We start from the raw sequence: 20,067 nt of genomic DNA, 5'->3' as shown, positions 1-20,067 counted from the left end.
CCGTCGACAAGCCGTAAGATCTAACATTCTGTGGTCAGATGTCCCGTAAGGTTAATATTTTCTTTTAACTCCTAAACTCATAGCTTACTTTCATTAGTTCTCCTATGCCGTATGAGTCAAATGCTTCCCACAATCGAACCTCCATTTCTCATTGTTCAGCAATTGTTTATTTTCCCTGTATTTAACCACCCTTTTATATTGCATTAGTTAGAGAATAAATTCACTGTAATATAATTAAGAACTGTGTTTGTTGCCTATTTCTACGTCCCTGCCAAGAGAATTGACCCTTTAGATATGAGACTGACTGACTGATTTAAGATAATTGAGCGATTATTAACTAACTGATATCTAGTAATAATTGTATAGTTATTAAAAGCTACCTAGAGGTCCGGAGACTCTAGGATTATAACAACTCCGGTGGTGCCCTGAAACGAGGAATAATGTTTGATTTTATGAATATTAAAATTCATAATTGGGTATTAATTCTCATAAATTTATTAAAATTCATAACTAAATTAGCCATGCTACATAACTTACTATCCCAAAGATCTCTGTTGACTAAGTCTAATTTTGAACCAAAGTAGAAGGCAAAGGTGCGTGCTGTGGTGGCTGACTTTTAACGTTGAAGCACTTGTGCTTGCAGGTTTAGTTTTAAACTTAACGTTGTACTGTCAGTCAGTAAGCTTGGTCAGAGACTCTTCAGTTAGAAACAGTTTAATTGTGTTGCAATCACTCTGTTCAAAGCAGAAAGCCAAGCAATAACCCCCTCCCTCCCTCCCCACTACTGTTCATTCATAAACTAAGCTGAATGTAACATAAATGACCACTGCTGATATCTTGTGAAATTGTAACATTAAAGTGTTTGGCCATATTGGGAAAAGTTTGCTAGTTATCCAATCCCACCTGAGAAAAAAAGCACCCATCTCTGCAGCCCTTCGCAGCTCTCAGCAGCCTTTCAGCTCATTGTTGTGGTTTGTCGGTCCATATGGTTGAATCCCAACAGCTCTTACCAAGCCCCCCCCATTTAAATTCTCAGGCAGCTGCTCCAAGCAAACAAGCGTAGACAGAGTGAATGTAATGTAGGATGCTGTTTTCATACAGCATTATTCTTGACAAGTCACTGTAAAAGCACTGCTTTAATGCATTAAAATATGTGCCATGGCAGTAATTACTATCAAAAAAAACATTTCCAGGCCAAGGGTAGTGTGCAATTAGGCAGGAAATATAACATAGCTGTTAAGTGTTTCAAGGCTAGTGCTATGAGGTGGACGGCAGTTAATGTGTCTCTGTTTATGAAATGTTTTACTCTGTCAAGGATGTATCTCTTGATCGTCCCTTCCCTTCTGCTTGTATTACAACACAAATTTCAGGAAAATCTTACAATCTAAAGTCATTTATCCACTTAAAAATACAGACATTTTGGTTGATTGAACAGTCACAAATTTAAACAGTAGCATCTGAAAACAATCCAAGTTATTACACCACCCTGTGGCACAATAGTGGCTTTTATGATTGGATATGGTGCTGAAATGCCTCCACACCGGGCCTCATACTGTTTAATAGCACTTTACACTAACTGTATGGAAACAGTGAAGTCCAGTAATACTTACATATTTTTATATATATGCGTAAATTCCCACCTGAAAAGTATTATGGGTATATTTTACTATTTCTCTTTCTGTTTTAATCTTATTTTAATCATTATCTGGTATACAAGTAAACTGACCGTCCAGCCCAGTCAGTGAGTGAGGCCTGAGGGAGGCAGGCAGGCAGGCAAGGAAAACAATTCAAACATTCTTTTTAACTTTCTGTGGGCAGCCACTTTAAAGGTGTTGAAGGTGTATTCCAGCAATTCAGTACTGCACTTCCGTTGAGTCAGGGGCCTTGTGGAAAACAAATTAATAAAAAGAATGCTCAAAATCAAAGCGGCAGCGGCTAACAAATCTTGATTTTTGGCCCTAGTATTGTTACGCCCCTTCAAAACATTGGATCCCACACTTCCCATAATGCAACTGGATAGTGTCTTTCATTAGACCCTCCCTGCCTTATAAATGCTCACATCTGTCAAACTCCACACCCCTTGATTTTATGTTACATGCTATAATGCTGATGACATTATCAGGGTTATTTTTTACAGACTCCAAAAAGCTCCTCCAGAGCCAAAGAAGATGTTATTCAAATGTTCTAACAGGCTGAGTAGTACCCTCTTATGACGTGTAAACTGAATTCATGTGTAATATTGTGTGTGTGAGTGCCCTTTTAGAAAGTTTTAAAGAAAGTCTCAAATATATTTTTATGTTGTAGCTAAAAGGAGTAGAAACCAGAAAGAAGGTAGAAATCACCCTAAAAGACTTCTGCTGTAATTAATAAAAATGTTTACCATAAACATAGAGTATATGTGGTTTGTATTTGTCAATGGGCTAAAATGTGCATACATATTGTAGGTATGGTCCTTTAAGCATAGTACATACATGTGTCAAACAAATATAACATGGATGTAGTGGTAGAAGACGAATTCACATCCTGTACCAAGACAACTATCTAACAATACTAGCGGTTCACGCTACACAGCTAAACTGAGGCTTCACCGGCCTTTTGTAGAGTTGTGCATTTCCGCCGACAGTTGCATGCACGTCGCAGTATAAAACGATATAACATTCTTTGTGTGGTTCGTCACAAGCTTAAAAGAACTGGTTTAATCTTTATGATAATGTTTTATTGCAAGTTTACCACGTTTATTTAATGTAAAATATAAATTGAAAAAGTAACTAGTAACTATAAGGTCAGGTAAATGTTCCAAACTGAAGTTCTTCAAAATGTTCTTACTTTCTTTCCACCACTGCATGGATGACTGTTCCCCTAACTTTAAGTCGTAAAGAGAAAGACTGCTCATTTCAGAAAGACTGACAGTGAAGTCTGTTGACTGCTCCTCAAATGGAACTAGGATTATCTCCAGGACGGTGGCTTAGAACTGAGTCAGCCTAAGCTGTGTTTTCTTGTCACAGCTGACATGTTGTGGCTTGGCTTTAGCTTGTGCAGAATGCTGCTTGTATGTCAGTAATACATAATAAACACATGTTAGATTACTATATTTTAGTTTCTCTTTGCAGTTTTCACATTTTAAAATTGTATTTGGAGTTTGTAGTCTGCACTCAACAAAATTGTGCCTGATTCCAGTGCTCCATTTTGTATTTGAAACTACATAACACCAAATGTGATATGTTTGTGCACATGTGTGCGTTCGCATCTGTGTGCAAGCATGCGTGTTTATGCATTTGTGTGATATGTGTTAAGATTCAGGGGGCAAACTGAAGCCTTTATAAATAGTAATGAAGAGAGATGGAATTCTCTGCGGTAAACTGTGAGAGAACAAATGTGCAATAATACGTCCAAGCCCGCAATATTGCAGAAATACTCATCTCACCGCAAATCCCATAGGGATCCCTTTTAGCTGTATGAATACACATCCAGAGACATTTCACAGACAAGGCATTGTTAATCATTTGCAAGTAAAATATGTTGTAGTAATTTGTTATGAGTTACGTTGTTATTCAAACTCTTGTGGCTTCATAGCATGCGTGTGATGCACACGATCTTTAGATATGAGATTTTCTTTCGTGACTATTTAAAAAATTATCTTCAGCTTCTTTGTGACTGACAACTCCCCCCTTCTTGATTCCCAGATCATAACCATGAGAGATTATGTTCCAAAAATTATTGGCCCGAACTCTTTTGAATATTATATTGGACCCTATGGGGGATATGATCCAACTACGGACCCCACAGCCTCCAATGTTTTTGCCACTGCTGCATTCAGGTTCGGCCACGCTACTGTCTCTCCAATCCTCAGGAGACTGAATGAGAGCTTCCAGGAACATGAGCACTTCCCCCACTTGAGACTGCACAACACTTTCTTCAGTCCATGGAGAATAGTCAAAGAAGGTCAGTACAATCTCATAGCCTGCCTATTGGAAATAATAACGTATCCTGCAAGCACACTAAATAAACCATAAAAAGTGCAGAAGGAATGAAAAATTCTCTATTTAGATCAGCTTCAGAATCGAATGTATGTCTGTTAATGTAATAATTAGTTGCATGCAATTCAAGTGACTCTTGTAAGTTAGACCACTGAATAGACATATTTGTATCTATAGAGTATGAAAGCCAGCATCAGTAAGTCATACCTAGTACAAGACATATACAGTGTCCCAGGCGATTCATTGTAGAAGGTGCAAAAATACATCTTACACACTGCAGGGACCTTTACCATTAATTATCAGTACATTACCTATTACATTACATACATAGGGGTGTCCCTGAAGGATTTACATAATCGAATCTGTGTGTGTGGCAGGGCTGGATTGGTAATCTGGTATAACGTGCAAATGCCCGGTGGGCCGACTCACCTTTGGGGCCAGTGTAACATAAATTATTTATTTATTTTTAACTGTTTTTTGAAAATGAGCCAACGATCGGTCCATAAAGCATGGACAGCTTCAACATCAGCTGCAGCTCAATTACACTGGGGACGCTGAAAAATAGCTTGCACCAAGAAATATTAATTAACAAATAAAAATGCTATGAAAATGGTTTATTTGCACAATAAACCTGCAATGCAATGTAAATATATAAGAAGCTTCTGCGTGGTCCAAAAAAAGTAACTTATGCAAAAAATAATAATAAGCTACTGATTACTGCATTATATTTTATTACATTTTCATATTGTGAATTGCACCTGTCACCTGAATTTTGTGCTAAATAAAAATAAAGACTTTTCCACCATAAATTGGTGCAGAAAATGTCTCCAGAATTGCAAAGTGCTTAATGCTAAAAACCTTCTGGGGGAGGACCACCAGACCCCCCATCAACTATTTAATCTATAAATATTTTTTTTAAAATAGTAGGTCTATTACAATATATTCTTGTCTTGTAGTCATGCTCATCAATCTTGTGCAAATGTTATGTCTCAGTGTTTTATCACACCCCTAATCTAACCCCTAAATGGAACGATGGTGTGTTGGTGAGGGGTGTTCAACCGGTTTTGGTGGGCTGCCTCGGCCAAAAATGCCAGGGCCAATTTTTTGTCCCAGTCCAGCCCTGGTGTGTGGCGGAGGGTGGGGGTTCATGCTACACAGCTAAACTGAGGCTTCACTGGTCTTTTGTAGAGTTGTGCATTTCCTCCAACAATTGCATGCACGTCGCGGTTCCTCGCGGGTCAATTCCAAGTACTCTTTAAAAGAATTGTAATATTCTTTGTGTGGTTCAACAATGATGATTAATGATTATGAACATCTAGCAAAGTTCATGCACAATTCAACCTGACTGTTATTCTCATTCTGTTTGTAGCACATGCTAACTTTGCACTCACCTCCTCTGCTTTAGTGGGTTTAGCGATTCAGAAATCAAAGTGTACAAAGAATACAAAGAGTACAATAAAACAGCGCATAAGGTGGCATGCAGTGCGAAACTCCAAAAGTTTTCCAAGTAAATTTTCATTCCCCCATCAGCATGTGTTTAACTTAGTGTTATTTTATTTAGATGGTTGAGCTTCACTGTATGTGCAGAGTTTGACACTAGAGGCTGTTTTTAAATTCAACAATTATATAACAAAAGTTACAGAAAATGTAATTGTTAGTCCAGTTAGTGAGTCCAGTAAGACCTCAGCAACCTCTCAGTCCACTGATGTCCATACTGCAACAGAGCGGAGGATGAGTTTGATTGTCAACGGTAGGAATGATCTCCTGTGTCACTTGCACCTAGGGAGTATGAGTCATCCTCTTCTCCATCCCCACCTCCAGGGAGTTCAGCTCCACCTCCTCTGATCACTGAGCGGGCCTTCGTAACTAGCTTGTTGCATTAATTGTGTCTTTTGCCCTCATACTCCACAGCACACAGCAGCATACAGGTGCACCTAAAAAAAATTTTATATCGTGGAAAGGTTTCTTCTTTAATTTAATTAAAATAATGAAACTTTAATATATTCCAGATTCATTACACATAAAGTAAAATATTTCAAGCCTTTTTTATTTGTTTTAATCTCGATGATTACGGCTTACAGCTCGTGGAATTCAAAACTCCAGTATTGGGTTTAAAGGTACTGCTCATCATCCTATCTGTATCAGCTGCTTGGAGATCATAGTCTAATGAAAGTCATTGAAACACTATTTACACAAAATCTACAATATATTGTGAATACCCTATTCTGTTGCAAAGTGCTACTCTATACAGTAAGTGTCTTTGTGCATGCAATTGTGCTATTTCAATAACTCATGTTACAAAGTAGCTGTCCTCGATATTATGAATAGGATAGGTTAAAAGTACCAGTACTTACACTCCTACACACAATGATTCTTTCTATGTATATTGTCTATATCTGTGAACACAATTTTGTTCATTCTTAACTAACTTAACTTATTGTTAAATTTACATTTAAATAGATTACACTACCACCATCGCCAGTGAGATGTTTTCGCTGAACTTCAGTGGCTCCAGTTTTCACCTTGCTGCAGTGTAACTGAAGGATGTGTTCAGTAGTCTCACCTCAGAGCAAAGTTTATTGCTTTTATGAAACTATGTGTTATGATAAAGAGCATACTCACCCCCAACAGTCCAGTCACCCTGTTTACTCAAATTAAATTGTTTGGACACCAGCGAGCCCCAGGGGAGGCAGCAATGCCATCTGTGTTATACATTAACTTATGAACAGCATAAAGAAAGCATACCATTCAGAAAAACACTGTACTCACCAGCCATATATAATCATATATATTCTGTTTTTCATGTCTGTTTGGGATAAGGGATTAAAGGCTGGACTGGTAAAAAAGATTATCATGCTGTTTGCTCACATGATCTCCAAATTGTCCAGGACATTATTTTGTCCTTTTTGTATTATCTTGTTGTACACTTAGAGTATTTCTCCAACCACAGAAAATAAAACAACAACCAGAAAATAACTACCTCATATTGACTTGAAAAAATAAGCAATGTTTTTGTGTCTAGGTGGAATTGAACCAATCCTGAGAGGTGTAATTGGAACTAAAGCACAAGCTGTTAGGGCAAACATGTTGTTGACAGAAGAGCTAACAGAGAGGCTGGACGTCCTTAACGTGCCACAGCACATGGACCTGGCTTCGCTGAACCTGCAGAGAGGAAGAGATCATGCTCTCCCAGGTAGGTGCTGGGCTGAGAGTCAATGCCATTCAGATAAGCCTGTCAAATCAGAGTGACAATCACAGCCAATGAGAATGTTTAGTCCTAAACGCTTAAACAGTTCCCTTGTCCTTTCCTGTCAACACAATTAAACCTATTGTGTTTATACATTTTTTATAACAATCTGTCTGTCAAACCATTCAGAAAAAATGTGAGGTGTACAGGCGGTATTCACTAACTTGAGTAGACTGCATCCTAATAGCATCCTATTAGCAACTTGTTTCCTGCTTCCAGGTTCTTTTTATTATCTCGACTCAGACACTGGATTGACAATGAGCTGACAGTTACATCATTCAGACAGGGGTGGTTATACAGAACTACCAGAAACCATTTTACTGGCAGTAAGATTTTACTAAGCTATTAACATTGATTTAAAATAATTGTTTCATGTGTATTTACTGTCTTTCTGAGAGTTACAAAAGGTCCATACCACGCTCATCTCAAATCTCCCACCAAACTGTTGCGTCATGTTGGATTGTGGGTAGTATAGGAGCCAGGTTTTGACAAAGAAGAACAATGCATGGAATAAAAAGACACCATCTGTGGTTCTGCTGCATTGATTTTGATCCTTTGATCCAGATATAACATGTCAAATAGTGAGTTTTAGAAGTTTTGGTAGGGGGTAGGCTGATTTTCCCAGACATGAGAGTGGGATCAATCTTCTCATCTCTCTACAATAAAGCAAAATGCAAATAAATATGCTCAGTATTAAATTATGTTGTGCTAAAATTACTTTTCAGGATATAATGATTGGAGAGCATTCTGTGGACTGAAGCGCATTAAGACACTGGATGATTTCAAGGAGGTTGTGAGAGACTGGAGGGCTGCTGAGAAGATATTAAAAATATACAAACATCCTGACAATATTGATGTATGGCTTGGAGGGCTTGTTGAAAACTTGCTGCCGGACTCAAGAATCGGTCCCCTCTTTGCTTGCCTGATAGGAAAGCAGATGAAAGCGCTTCGTGATGGTGATAGGTACATTAATATTTGCTTAAGTTAGAAAATGCTATGTTTTACTATGCTATAACTTAAGAGATCAATTCAAAAATCAAATTCAATTCAAAAAAAGTAAATTTATTGGTCTAACTGTGTGGACTTTATTTATTGAAATGTTTCATTTTAAATGGAGAGACCAAACATTCTTATTTTTCAGGTTTTGGTGGGCAGCTGAAGGTATGTTCACCCAGCAACAGAAGGCTGAGCTTTCAAAAGGTTCCCTGTCTCGTATCATCTGTGACAACAGCGACATAAGGGAAGTCCTTCCTGATTCTTTCAGGTTTGGGAAATACCCATCTGATTACATCTCTTGTGAGCATATACCATCAATGAATTTGGAAGCCTGGAGAGAGGAGAAGAGCCGAGGTGGGCTTGAGAAACAGTCGAGCTAGTCCTAATCCTAATAATGGAAAAATCTTACACCCTCTTTTGAATTCTAGTGTTTTTTTTCTACTACACCTTAACATGACAAAAACTTTTATCACTCAATTCCAGACTTAGAACAGTGTGGCGCTCCAGGAGAAATAAAGAATGGGGATTTTATTTTGTCCTCTACATCTGGCAGACTGGTCGCTCTGTACTCCTGTTACCATGGTTTCAAGTTAAAGGGTGCAACAGCAATAGTTTGTGAGGGAAATCGATGGAGTGATCAATCCCCACAATGTACAGGTACATGGAGGATTTTTTTCAGAACATTTGTTTGTAATGACTGTGTCATGTTGTCTATGTGGAGTAGTTTGTCATGAGACTCCACTGTCTGCCGGTTAATAGAATGTCATGACTGTATGAACTGCTGCATATTAAAATGTGTACAGATCAGCCTTAGAAGGACTTGGTTATAAACCACAGATGTGCCCCAGCACATATCTACACTTGGACATGCAGTACTGTAGTGCTCTTGTCTGACTGGAGCTTTACTGCTATCTGCTGGTACTAATGGAGAAAGTGAAATGTTCCAATAGGAACATTGGGAATAGGGCTCCTTTATGATTTAAACCACCTGCCAGTGAGTTTAAGTGTCAAAATGCATATTTTAAATCCTACCTGCAGTAAAAAGCACATAATTGGATGCACTTTGAATGCCACATCTTTCACATATTTCTGAGAACACCTTCCTATAATTCTGGATATATATCATCACCAGTTTGTAAACGAGTTGACTTTACTACGAGGTGATTGATAACCTGGGTCACAGGCAGCGCCATTAGCCAGGTGGAGTTGAGTCGGGCCAGTTTAAATCTCTGCAACACTGCAACATCCCAAAATAATTCTGTCTTGTCGTGAATCTTTTGAGAAATATGCCTATTTACTGTCTGGCCAAGAGCTAGATGACCTCTCTCATTTCTGTCCGGTAAACGTAATTCTACCGCCAGCAGCCAATTAGTATCAAATCAGTAAGTTGTGAAAATGCAACGAATCCAGAAATACTTAATATAATAATAATTGTTATATAACCAAGTTCAGGGAAACATTGCTATCAGTGTCTCTCGTTCTCTATAATACATGATTTTGTTGATTAAGAGTTTGGTTTTTTCTGAAACACGCACAAACATTTCCAAATTGGTAAATCACTATGATACTGTGATTGATCTTATGCATTAAGCATTGTGCTATATTACTTTTTTTTATTCAGAAAAAGTATTTCAAACACAGAAGCAGCAAAAAGAGCTGCTTGTTAACCTGTAAAAAAAATGCCTTTCCTTTGTTTAAATTATGCCAAATGAGTCATGCCACATACCACAATGCCACCTTGGCATGTTACCTAATACACACTAAACAATATCCGTACGTTGTTGAGAACATGACTGACTCATCGGTCCGCCTTGCATTGTTAGGCAAATGATGCTAATTCATATTACACTAGGACATTGAGGACGCCTGGGAATTAAACTCAAAAACTAAGGCACTAACAACAAACTATTTTTGCACAATCCTTTTGTTCGTCAAACAAATTGATAAGGCGATCCTCACTTTCCTCCGTCCAAAACGTACATCTCGACTAGCTCACAGCCTGAAACTGACTTGACAAGTTAACTTTTCTACAAGCTGACTGACATGACCTGTTGAAACAGGTGAGCTGAGTCTGGCCAGTTTACACTGCTGCAACATTTCCCTGCAACGTTCTAAAACATGAATCTCTGAGTCTAAACAGAGCCCAAGATCCAAGAACTCTCTGAGCAACATCAACCAGTGAACTTGTCTAAAATGAACACCATTTTGACTGAACACTTATCATCAAAATATTCTCTACTCAAAATTACAAGATATCTCGTCTCCTAACTGTAAGAAAAGTTCTCATATCTCTAATAATTCCGAGTCATGTTTTTCACAACAAAGTTATGCTAAGTCAGTCAGGGAAGTCACAATTACAGGAATGGCACAGCCGGACTGAAGTCTCTAATTAAAAAAAAAGGGGCTTAAACTGATGGTTTAACATTTTCGGAAATACGCTTAATTGCGTTCTTGCCAAAAGTTAGATGTGAAGATCGATACCTTTCTCATTTCTTTCCAGTAAATACAATTCTACAGCCAGCAGCTGATTAGCTTAAATTAACATAAAGAAATGGTGGCAAGAAATATGCACTTGATCACACGTAAAACCAAAAGAAAAAAATCTTAATAAAATATCTTCAGCACATAAAAAACAACATCCCAGCCAGCTTGGAACATCACCAGTTTGCTTTCAGAACCAACAGATCCACAGAGGATGCCATCTCGACTGCCCATAAACCTTGAGAAAAACAACACCTACATCATGAAACTGATCAGCAAACTCAGCACTCTGGGTTTAAATACCACACTCTGCAACTGGATATTGGACTTCTTCACAAACAGACCCCAGTCAGTTCAGATTGACTCACCTCCTTCACTCTAGTGCTCAAACCCGGAGCCCCCCAGGGCTGTGTGCTCAGCCCCCTCCTGTTCACGCTGTACACCCACGACTGCATCCCCCGACATGGAGAACTCTGTTGTGAAGTTTGCGGATGACCCCACCATCATCGGACGGATTTCAAACAACGATGAGACTTCAAATCAGGAGGAAATTCATAATCTTGCAGAGTGGTCCTCAGAGAATAACCTACTGCTCAACGTCAGCAAAACCAAGGAGCTGATCATTGATTTTAGGAAGAAGGGATAAAGACACACACTCCTGTCTACATCAGTGGAGCTGAGGTCGAACAGGTAAACAGCTTTAGGTTCCTGGGAATCAGCATCACAGAGAACCTGATACAGTCATCTCACATCTCCACGCTGGTGAAGAAGGCTCAGAAACAACGGTATTTCTTGAGGAAGCTTAAGACCAAATTCCCGTGCCAAGTTCTTGACAGCTTTTACAGAGGAGCTATACAAAGTTTCCTGACTGGAAACATCACAAACTGGCATGGCCCAGGACTGGAGGGCTCTGCAGCGGGTGATTAAAACTGCTCAGAAGATCACTGGTACCCATCTCCAGAGCATCAGTGATATCGGTGAGGTGAGGTGCCTGCGTAGAGCCCAAAGGATACTAAAGGATAGTACCCAGCCAGCCTGTTCACCCTGCTGCCTTCTGGGAAGAGATATAGAAGTTTCTGCTGCCACACCACCAGACTGCAGAGCAGCTTTCCCCCCCAAGCTATCAGACTCTTAAACTCTAATTCGTCCTCAGCACTCTTCCATTGATTATAGTTTATTTCTGTTTACCATTTTTCATAATTGATTCTTTTGATTTTTGTATTGTGACAATAAACCTATCTACCAACCTACCAGTAGTAGATGGGGGCACTGTAGTCTAATATGTGTCTTTGAAAAGGGCAGTGGGACTGTAGAAAAGTCTATTTTTACACACAGTATATATCTCGCTATACTGTACGAATGTGTATGTCATTAGTACTTCTGAATTCATCAAACTTCTAACAAACATTTTATCTGAGTATGTCAAAAAATGGGCAATGACATAGGCATTAGAAACAGAGGACAACATCATGTATTGTTCAGTTTACTCAGGTTGGGTAAGTATGCAAGCTATGGCGACAGAGTTGTTATTTGTTTGGCATGGTTGACTAATGCTGACATTGATTATGCCATGTGATATTAACAATACCATGTTTTTTGTTTGTTTGTGTTTTTACAGGGAATCAGTAAGTTGTTGACAATGCATCGGATCCAGAAATACGTCATTGTATTATAACCAAGCTCAGGGAAACATTGCTATCCTTGTCTCTCTTCCTCTATAATTCATTATTTTGATGATTAAGAGTGTTTTTTGAAACACGGAATTAGACACTTTCATTGAAAGATATTGAAATCTATTAATGATATTAATATTTATAGTGGCTGTTATTTGGTAACCTGTTTGATGTTCTGTAGACTTTTCCTCTCTCATTGATTGATTACTGTATGTTGAATTTTGTTCAATAAAAATACACACTATTCTATAAATTTGAACACTTTTCTTACATTACACAGTTTCTACAGTAGTTTATTTGAAATAAGATTTTCAGCCCAACTTTTACTGCTCTGAACGTAATTTTAAAATACTTGATAAGTCATGGATAGGGTTATCAACTTCAGAAAACATCAACCCACACAAACAATTCCAAATTGGTATATCACAATGATACTGTGATTGTTCTTATATATTAAGCATGGTTCTATATTACATTTTTTTTGTTAAGAAAAAGTATTTCCAACAACATGGAACAACATGTCTAGCTAGTTAACATGTAAAAATAGAATTCCTTTCCTTTTTTAAATCTGGCCAAATAAGTCACATGCCATCTATTACATGAGATCATGACTGACTCACCGGTCCGCCTTGCATTGTTATATGAAAGCTTGTTAACTTGGGTAACATGCATGTTGTTAGGCAGTACATTGGATAGATGCCAATTCATATTACAATAGGACATTAAGGAGCCCTGGGAATTAAACTCAGTAACTAAGGAACTAACAAAAAGCCATTTTTGCACAATCCTGTTTTCTTTAGAGTTGTATTTTGTGTTATTATGTAAAGCTTCCCAGTCAACATACTGTAGGTTTCTTTATGAGCAAAAAAATTATTCACTTTTGATCTGGCTAAATTAGTAAGAGAGCCATCTCAGGGTGCTTGCACACCTGTACTTTAATTTGTTTGATCCCGATACATTGTTGAGTTGAAGTTCATGGTCCCATATCACTAGAACAAATTAACTAAAAGGAGTAAACATGAAGTTATATGGACTGTCCGGTGACTCATTGATCCGACAGTTTTAGTGATTGTCCTCCTGCATCATTAGTCAACACCAAGGTTTGACTGACAGATACGGCAGTGTCAAGACTCGTGTGAGCAGGACAACAGGACTAGGACCCAAATGGAGGCAGGCAATGATTTATTCACAAATAAGGTTTGGGACTTGAAGGACGAGAGAGGCAAGACAGTCAAGTCAAGATGGCGCTGCCTATAGCTTCCTCGCTGTTAGGTGGGCTTTGTTTTGTTTTGTTTTTGTGTGTTAACTCAGGTTTTGGCACCAGAGAAGAGCTCATGAACATCAGGGTAACAACTCCGGCGGGTTTATGTCCCACTTTTCTCGTGTCATCAGTGGAATTATTGGACATTTTGGTGAAGGCACGCTCGCTGTTGTTCGGGCTGGGAAGCGCCATAAGAGAGGGAAACGAGCCGGGTCGCTCATGCGTCTTCGCCAGCGGGGACTCCCCACTCCGCTACCAGCAATATTTTTCTCCAACGTTCGCTCACTGTGTAACAAACTGGACAAACTTCAGCTTGGGTGGGGAAAAACAGAGACCTTTATTCATCTTCTGTTCTGTGCTTCACGGAGACGTTACAGTGTTAACTGATACCGGACTCTGGGTTGCAGCTGGCTGGCTTCCAATTGTACAGCGCAGACCGTGACACAGAACTCTCCGGCAAAACAAAAGGTGGAGGTATTGTTTTTATATTAACAATGACTGGTGTCGACTTAACAGTGATTCAGCTAGCACTTTTTTCCTGATCTGGAATATTTTATCAATTACTGTAAACCGTTTTTCTGTCCCCGTGAGTTTTCTTCATTCATTCTGGTCGGTGTTTACATTCCACCGCAGGCCAACGTGCACGACGCACAGTGCATGCTGGCAGACCAGATACTGTGCGTGGAGTGAACAAACCCGGACTCCCTTGTTATTGTTCTTGGTGACTTTAACAAAGGAAACCTCAGCCAAGAACTCCCCAACTACAGACAGTTTATAAAGTGTCCAACCAGAGAGGGGAACGCTTTGGATGACTGTTATGCCTCGTGCAGACTACACGACTTTCAGCGTCGGCCAATGGCCATGCCATTCACACAACACTACTTGCCTTCTTGTGATGGGAGACTTGAAGTCGTTGTTGCATTCACACTACGTCACTGATAGGTGACAGGGGGTCACACGCTACACGAGCTGACAGCGGCTGTGTCACCCGATGCTGGTCTCCAAACCACGTTTTGTTAAGAAAACACACGTGAAATGTGAAACTGGAAATGATGCGAACCTACACACGAAACAGCTGTTTGTTATTATTACGATACCAATTATAAAGACAAAAAATATGGGAGAAAGAATGGATTAGCACATGCAGATAGCAGGGGTCGTCTGAGCTACAGAGAGAGCAGGAGGTGAGTAAAAAGTGTCTTGTGAAAAAGTAGCAGCCTGCTCTGCCAGCAGCCTGCTCTCACTGGCTGGATGTGGATGTCGAGTAGGCCGACTCTTCCAGATATTTGGCATGCTAGATATCTGGCAGACATTGGCGATGTGTCAGAAATGTGTTGGGGAGCCGTTTTGATGCATCGTTGTGTAGTTCATATATAACCACTGGTGACCTCCGATCGACCGCTGATTTACTCCTGATCACAGCCTGACAGTCGCCTAGCAGCAAATTGGGCTAAACATTGTGTAGTGTGAACTAAGCTTTATAACACAGCTAGCAGTGCCTATCACGCTGTCACGCTCCACTGGGACACTCTGATCACGTCATTCGTCTGCTTCAAAGCCTCCACCATCATCCCTGTCCCCAAAAAACCAAGGACCACAGGACTAAATGACTACAGACCCGTCGCCCTGACCTCTGTGGTAATGAATCTTTTGAGCGCCTTGTGTTGTTCCACCTTAAATCCATCACAAACCCTCTCCTGGACCCCCTGCAGTTCGCCTACAGAGCCAACAGGTCTGTAGATGATGCAGTAAATATGGCCCTTCACTACATCCTCCAGCACCTGGACTCCCCAGGAACCTACACCAGGATCCTGTTTGTGGATTTCAGCTCTGCTTTAAACATCATCATTCCGACCCTGCTGCAGGACAAGCTCTCTTAGCTTAACGTGCCTGACAGCTGGATCACAGATTTCCTGACAGACAGGAAGCATGTGAAGATGGGAAAACATGTCTCTGACTCCAGGACCATCAGCACCGGTTCACCTCAAGGCTGCGTTCTTTCCCCTGTGCTCTTCTCCCTGTACACCAACAGCTGCACCTCCAGTCTATCAAGCTCCTGAGTCTGAAACAGTTTGTGTCCGGGGTGGGACGGGTCAGCTGCAATCTTTCCTGCTCGCCTCAGAGTCCTAGAGGCGTACAGGTCCTGAAGTGATGGAAAATTGCAGCCAATCACCTTCTCTGCAGAGCGAATGATACGCTGCAGCCTGCCCTTGTCCCTGGCAGTGGCAGCAACGTACCAGATGGCGATGGAGGAGATGAGGATGGACTCAATGATGGCGGTGTAGAAGTGCACCATCATTGTCTTTGGAAGGCTGAACTTCTTCAGCTGCAGCAGAAAGTACATCCTCTGCTGGGCCTTCTTGGTGAGGGAGGTGATGTTCAGCTCCCACTTGAGGTCCTGTGAGATGATGGTGTCCAGGAAGCAGAAGGAGTCCACAGTGGCGACTGTGGAGTCACACAGTTTGATGGGGGAGGGTGGGGCTGGGCTCTTTTGAAGTCCACGACTGTCTCCACTGTCTGCAGAGTGTTGCGCTCCAGACTGTTCTGGCTTCACCAGGTCCCCAGATGGTCAATCTCCCACCTGTAGGCAGACTCATCCCCATCAGAGATGAGCCCAATGCTCCTTCTGATTTTGATTCTGACATGCAGGTACAGATGAACACAAGTGACAGGCAAAAGGCTTGAAACCAATGGATTGAAACAACAGAGCAACATTGACAAACTGGCAGAGGAGCAATGGATTTGGGCCAGTTAACATGAGGGAATGAGGTGCAGGTGTGGGGATGGGCAGGGAACCCCAGGTGAGGGGAATGAGGTGATTGCAGGGCAGATGAGGGAGAATGGAAACAGGTGAGTAGGTGGGCTGGGAAAGTCAAGAAAGAGGTTACTGTAGGGGCAGGAGGGGGCGGCTTGCACAGAAGAAAAAGTCAGAGGGCATCTGGTGGACAGGAAGAGAATGACAATGGGTACATATCAAGGGCAAGTTTAATCTCAAAATGTTTTGCACCGATTTGCTGCGGTTCCCGGATTAAACGACATGTGCAATGTTGCGCAACTCAAACTGAGGTAGGATTTCTTCCTTTTGGCGGGTGTGTTACATGTGTTACGCAATAAGTAGTGGCAAGTATCTAAACATGTCCGTATTAAAAAGGCAGTAAAGTGCAGTGCACTTGCTTACACAAAAGGCAACACCATTTCCACGGAAATATATGTTTTGCTAGGTTTTGTTGGGTTGTTCAACCCATGTCTCTTTTTTCATATTTCATCACTTCTCAATCCTCGCTTGAACCAGAAGTCGTTCTAGTATGCCATCTTGCACGCCATCCCAAAGCTCTTCTGCTGCGAGGAGCAAGGAGTGATCTCTGAAGAGCCATGAGCAAGGATACATCAGAGCAGCCTTCAAGGAAGTCTTTTAGTGGCCCTTATTGTATACTAGTTACTGATTGGACACTGCAGCAGATCAGCAGATTTTTTGTTGGATTTCAGAAAGGCCTTTGACATGACCAGTCAAGATACAAGTCAAAACGTTGCTAAACTTACATTATTGTCAGTTACAATTGTTTCTGATGGTAATGAGCTTTGGTGGTGAAAGGAAGTCTTAAAACATCCAAAGAAACCTCTTAATTTATACCAGCAACACTTTTCTACTTTTCAGGCCTCCAACAACAAATATGAAAAAAATATACTAATAAAATTACTCTAATGCTACTCTAACATTATGATTCAGTGTGTTTTCTTTTAGTTTCTTAAACCCCTTTTAGGCATGCAACCCTTTACATTGATCAGATGGCAATTTAACATGCCGATCTCATGTCTGAATAAGCATCCTGGTCACTTTTACGTACAAGTCACAACCGCAATCTTACTAGGTCGGGCCTTATAATACTTTCATCACTGCACAGGTCTGAAATGAATGATGTCAGATTAATGTAAAGGCTGTAGCTGTACAAGGTGAAATTTGCAGAGAGAGAGATTAAATGTGTGCCTTATAACAATGTTTAAATAAGATCACTGTAAAAAATATTTTAACTCAATCAATAACCAATGACCTCTATGTATAAAAGGGGAGGGGAGGGGTGTGAAATGTGAACTTAAGCATAAAATGGAAATGCACCCCAAAACTACCTGATGTAATAAAGATGGATGAAAACAAATCTTAGGCAAGTAACAATGAAATACCATGATGTACCTCTGGAGTTAAATATGTAATGTCTTGATAAACGCTCCTGTGAATATTTGCATAGCATGAATTGATAATAAACCACAATTTAGTTTTTTTTCATGTTGTGTTTAAAAGTTCCAATTTCTAAATTTGAAAAAACCTGTAGTATGCATGTGAATGACGTGAACATGTACAATGGTTTTTATATACTTCCCAGGAACATATCACTTATCACTTTCCAACTATTATTATGTGGGAAATTATCTTTTATTTCTCACCTTTTAGCATAGTCATCACCCCAAAGTAATTGCACCAGTAAACACCTGTTAATAGTTCTGGTCTGACAGCAATTCTAGTCCTGGGGTGTGTACACCTTCTTGATGTGTGTCAGTTATAGGCATCATGAAGGTGGTGCCATAATGGAATGCTGACAGGTGTTTTCAATCTTGATGAGCAGGTTAACCTTCTCCTGCTATTCCCAGCTGAAAAACCTGAACCTGCCGCTGATCTGCATCTATTTACTTAAATCTTTTTAACTGGTCATGGTATTTCCCTGATATGGATGTTTTAATGTGTAACTTAACTACTAGTGGCATGGGGCTAAATAAGTGTGACACGGACTATATTCTGTCTCGAAAAGGATAGTGTATCTTAAATAAAGTAGAAATCTGTTTCTTGTGTCTCAATCACATCACTGAAATATCATGGTTGATATTGTTTTAAATGCTTCTAATACACTCCAGTTTCAAAGGTTGCATTTTACACATCATGTCTTCTTCACAATAACTGGGAAAGCTTCCGCAAATATTTACTTAGAATTATATTGTCAGTTAGAAGGAATTCTTTCATAGTCAGCTGGACACATTGTTGTGATGAATACACGGTATCAACATTTTCTCTGTTTGCCTGCTCAGGTGGGACATGTGCCACCATAAACTTCTAATATATTTTAGAGTTGCACTGAACTGTAGTCATGGCACAGCTATGTTCCCTGTAGACAAATACACCTCTTAGAGTAGGTGCAGCAACACACTGAAGCACATTAAGCTGGACAAATGAATTCTTGTGTGAGCTGCTCTGGGGCAGGAACATGTGATGAGCTGAGTTCCAAGAAAAGACAGGGTAGGGTAAGGCAAGGCAAGTGAATTTGTATCAGACATTTCAACAACAAGGCAATTCAGAGTGCTTTACATAAAACATAAAAGCAACATAGGTAAATATAAAAAAGTCATTTAAATACAATTAAGTATAAGAGTTAAATAGAAAATAAAAACAATATAAAACAGGAGAGTTTGATTCAAATTTGATTTAATTAAATGCAGTGGCAAAAAGAAAAGTCTTCAACCTTCATTTAAAATAACAGAGTTTCAGCAAACCTGCAGTTTTCTGGGAGTTCCATGTTTAGTTTTGACTCTGAGTATAGAAAGCAGACCTGGTTTTAGTCTTTGTGATTTCTTAAGCAGCAGCATTCTGAATCTGCTGCAGCTGTCTGATCGTTGTTTAGATCTTTTTAGGGAGACCTGTGAAGACAGTATTACAGTAGTTGAGCTGACTGAAGACAAACAAATGGACAGGTATTTCCAAATCCTGCTGAGACATAATGAAAATAACAAAAAAAACCACATGTGATTGCTGTGTGCATTGATGCTGATGGTCCAACTTTTTGGATGACGTGTTAATCATATGTCAAGATAACTGACCTTATTGTGGTTAGGTTGATGATGAGTCATGGATGCAATTGAAGTGAATGGGGGCTTAACAACACTTCATTATACTTTAATGCATTTTGGTATACAACACATAATCTGTATACGTTATTTTAATGGGCATATTCACAGCCCATGAGTGTTGAGGTACCAAGCATTTTGATACATTTCTATGGTATACAGGTTATAAATAAAGAAATAGTCCACCATAGGTTATAATGCATTACTTAACTTATAATAACTCAATAAACTGTACATGTAATCATAATCAGCTTAGGTAGTTGATGTGTGCGTTATATAGAGACTTACATCTTGGACTTACATCTTGGACTTACTTACTTTCATAAAGTAAAAAAAAAAACAGGGTAGATGATCCAAACAATAAAAAAACAGAATAAACCAAAGAACACAGAGACCAGCAGAACACTCAACATACGACAAGGACAAGACAAAGACTGAACTGACAGAACTGAGGGCTTAAATACTGACACAGGACAATACACACCAGGCAGGCAGGGTACAGGTTAGAGACATCAGGGCAATCAGGACAGAAACAGACTAGAA

The 20,067-nt window shown here is 39.8% G+C and overlaps 1 protein-coding gene across 1 annotated transcript; it reads left to right on the top strand.

Moving 5' to 3' along the window:
• Nucleotides 1–6: 6 nt before the first annotated feature.
• Nucleotides 7–12,392, top strand: LOC123979329 (thyroid peroxidase-like). Its single transcript, XM_046063218.1, has 7 exons — nucleotides 7–13; nucleotides 3,818–3,942; nucleotides 7,000–7,170; nucleotides 7,950–8,187; nucleotides 8,366–8,574; nucleotides 8,704–8,877; nucleotides 12,320–12,392. Exons 3-7 carry the CDS (start codon nucleotides 7,062–7,064, stop codon nucleotides 12,328–12,330), a joined length of 741 nt encoding a protein of 246 aa, XP_045919174.1. The 5' UTR covers nucleotides 7–13; nucleotides 3,818–3,942; nucleotides 7,000–7,061; the 3' UTR covers nucleotides 12,331–12,392.
• The last annotated feature ends 7,675 nt before the right edge of the window (nucleotides 12,393–20,067 follow it).

This window comes from Micropterus dolomieu, linkage group LG11 (assembly GCF_021292245.1).
Source record: "Micropterus dolomieu isolate WLL.071019.BEF.003 ecotype Adirondacks linkage group LG11, ASM2129224v1, whole genome shotgun sequence".
Classification (NCBI taxonomy): Eukaryota; Metazoa; Chordata; class Actinopteri; order Centrarchiformes; family Centrarchidae; genus Micropterus; species Micropterus dolomieu.
This window is presented reverse-complemented; position numbering and strand designations above follow the sequence as displayed.

Coding starts and splice junctions, on each gene's coding strand:
- LOC123979329 (XM_046063218.1), top strand. CDS start 7,062: ATGTTGTTGACAGAAGAGCTAACAGAGAGGCTGGACGTCCTTAACGTG. Junction 7,171..7,949: donor AAGAGATCATGCTCTCCCAG/GTAGGTGCTGGG, acceptor ATTACTTTTCAG/GATATAATGATTGGAGAGCA. Junction 8,575..8,703: donor GAGAGAGGAGAAGAGCCGAG/GTGGGCTTGAGA, acceptor ACTCAATTCCAG/ACTTAGAACAGTGTGGCGCT.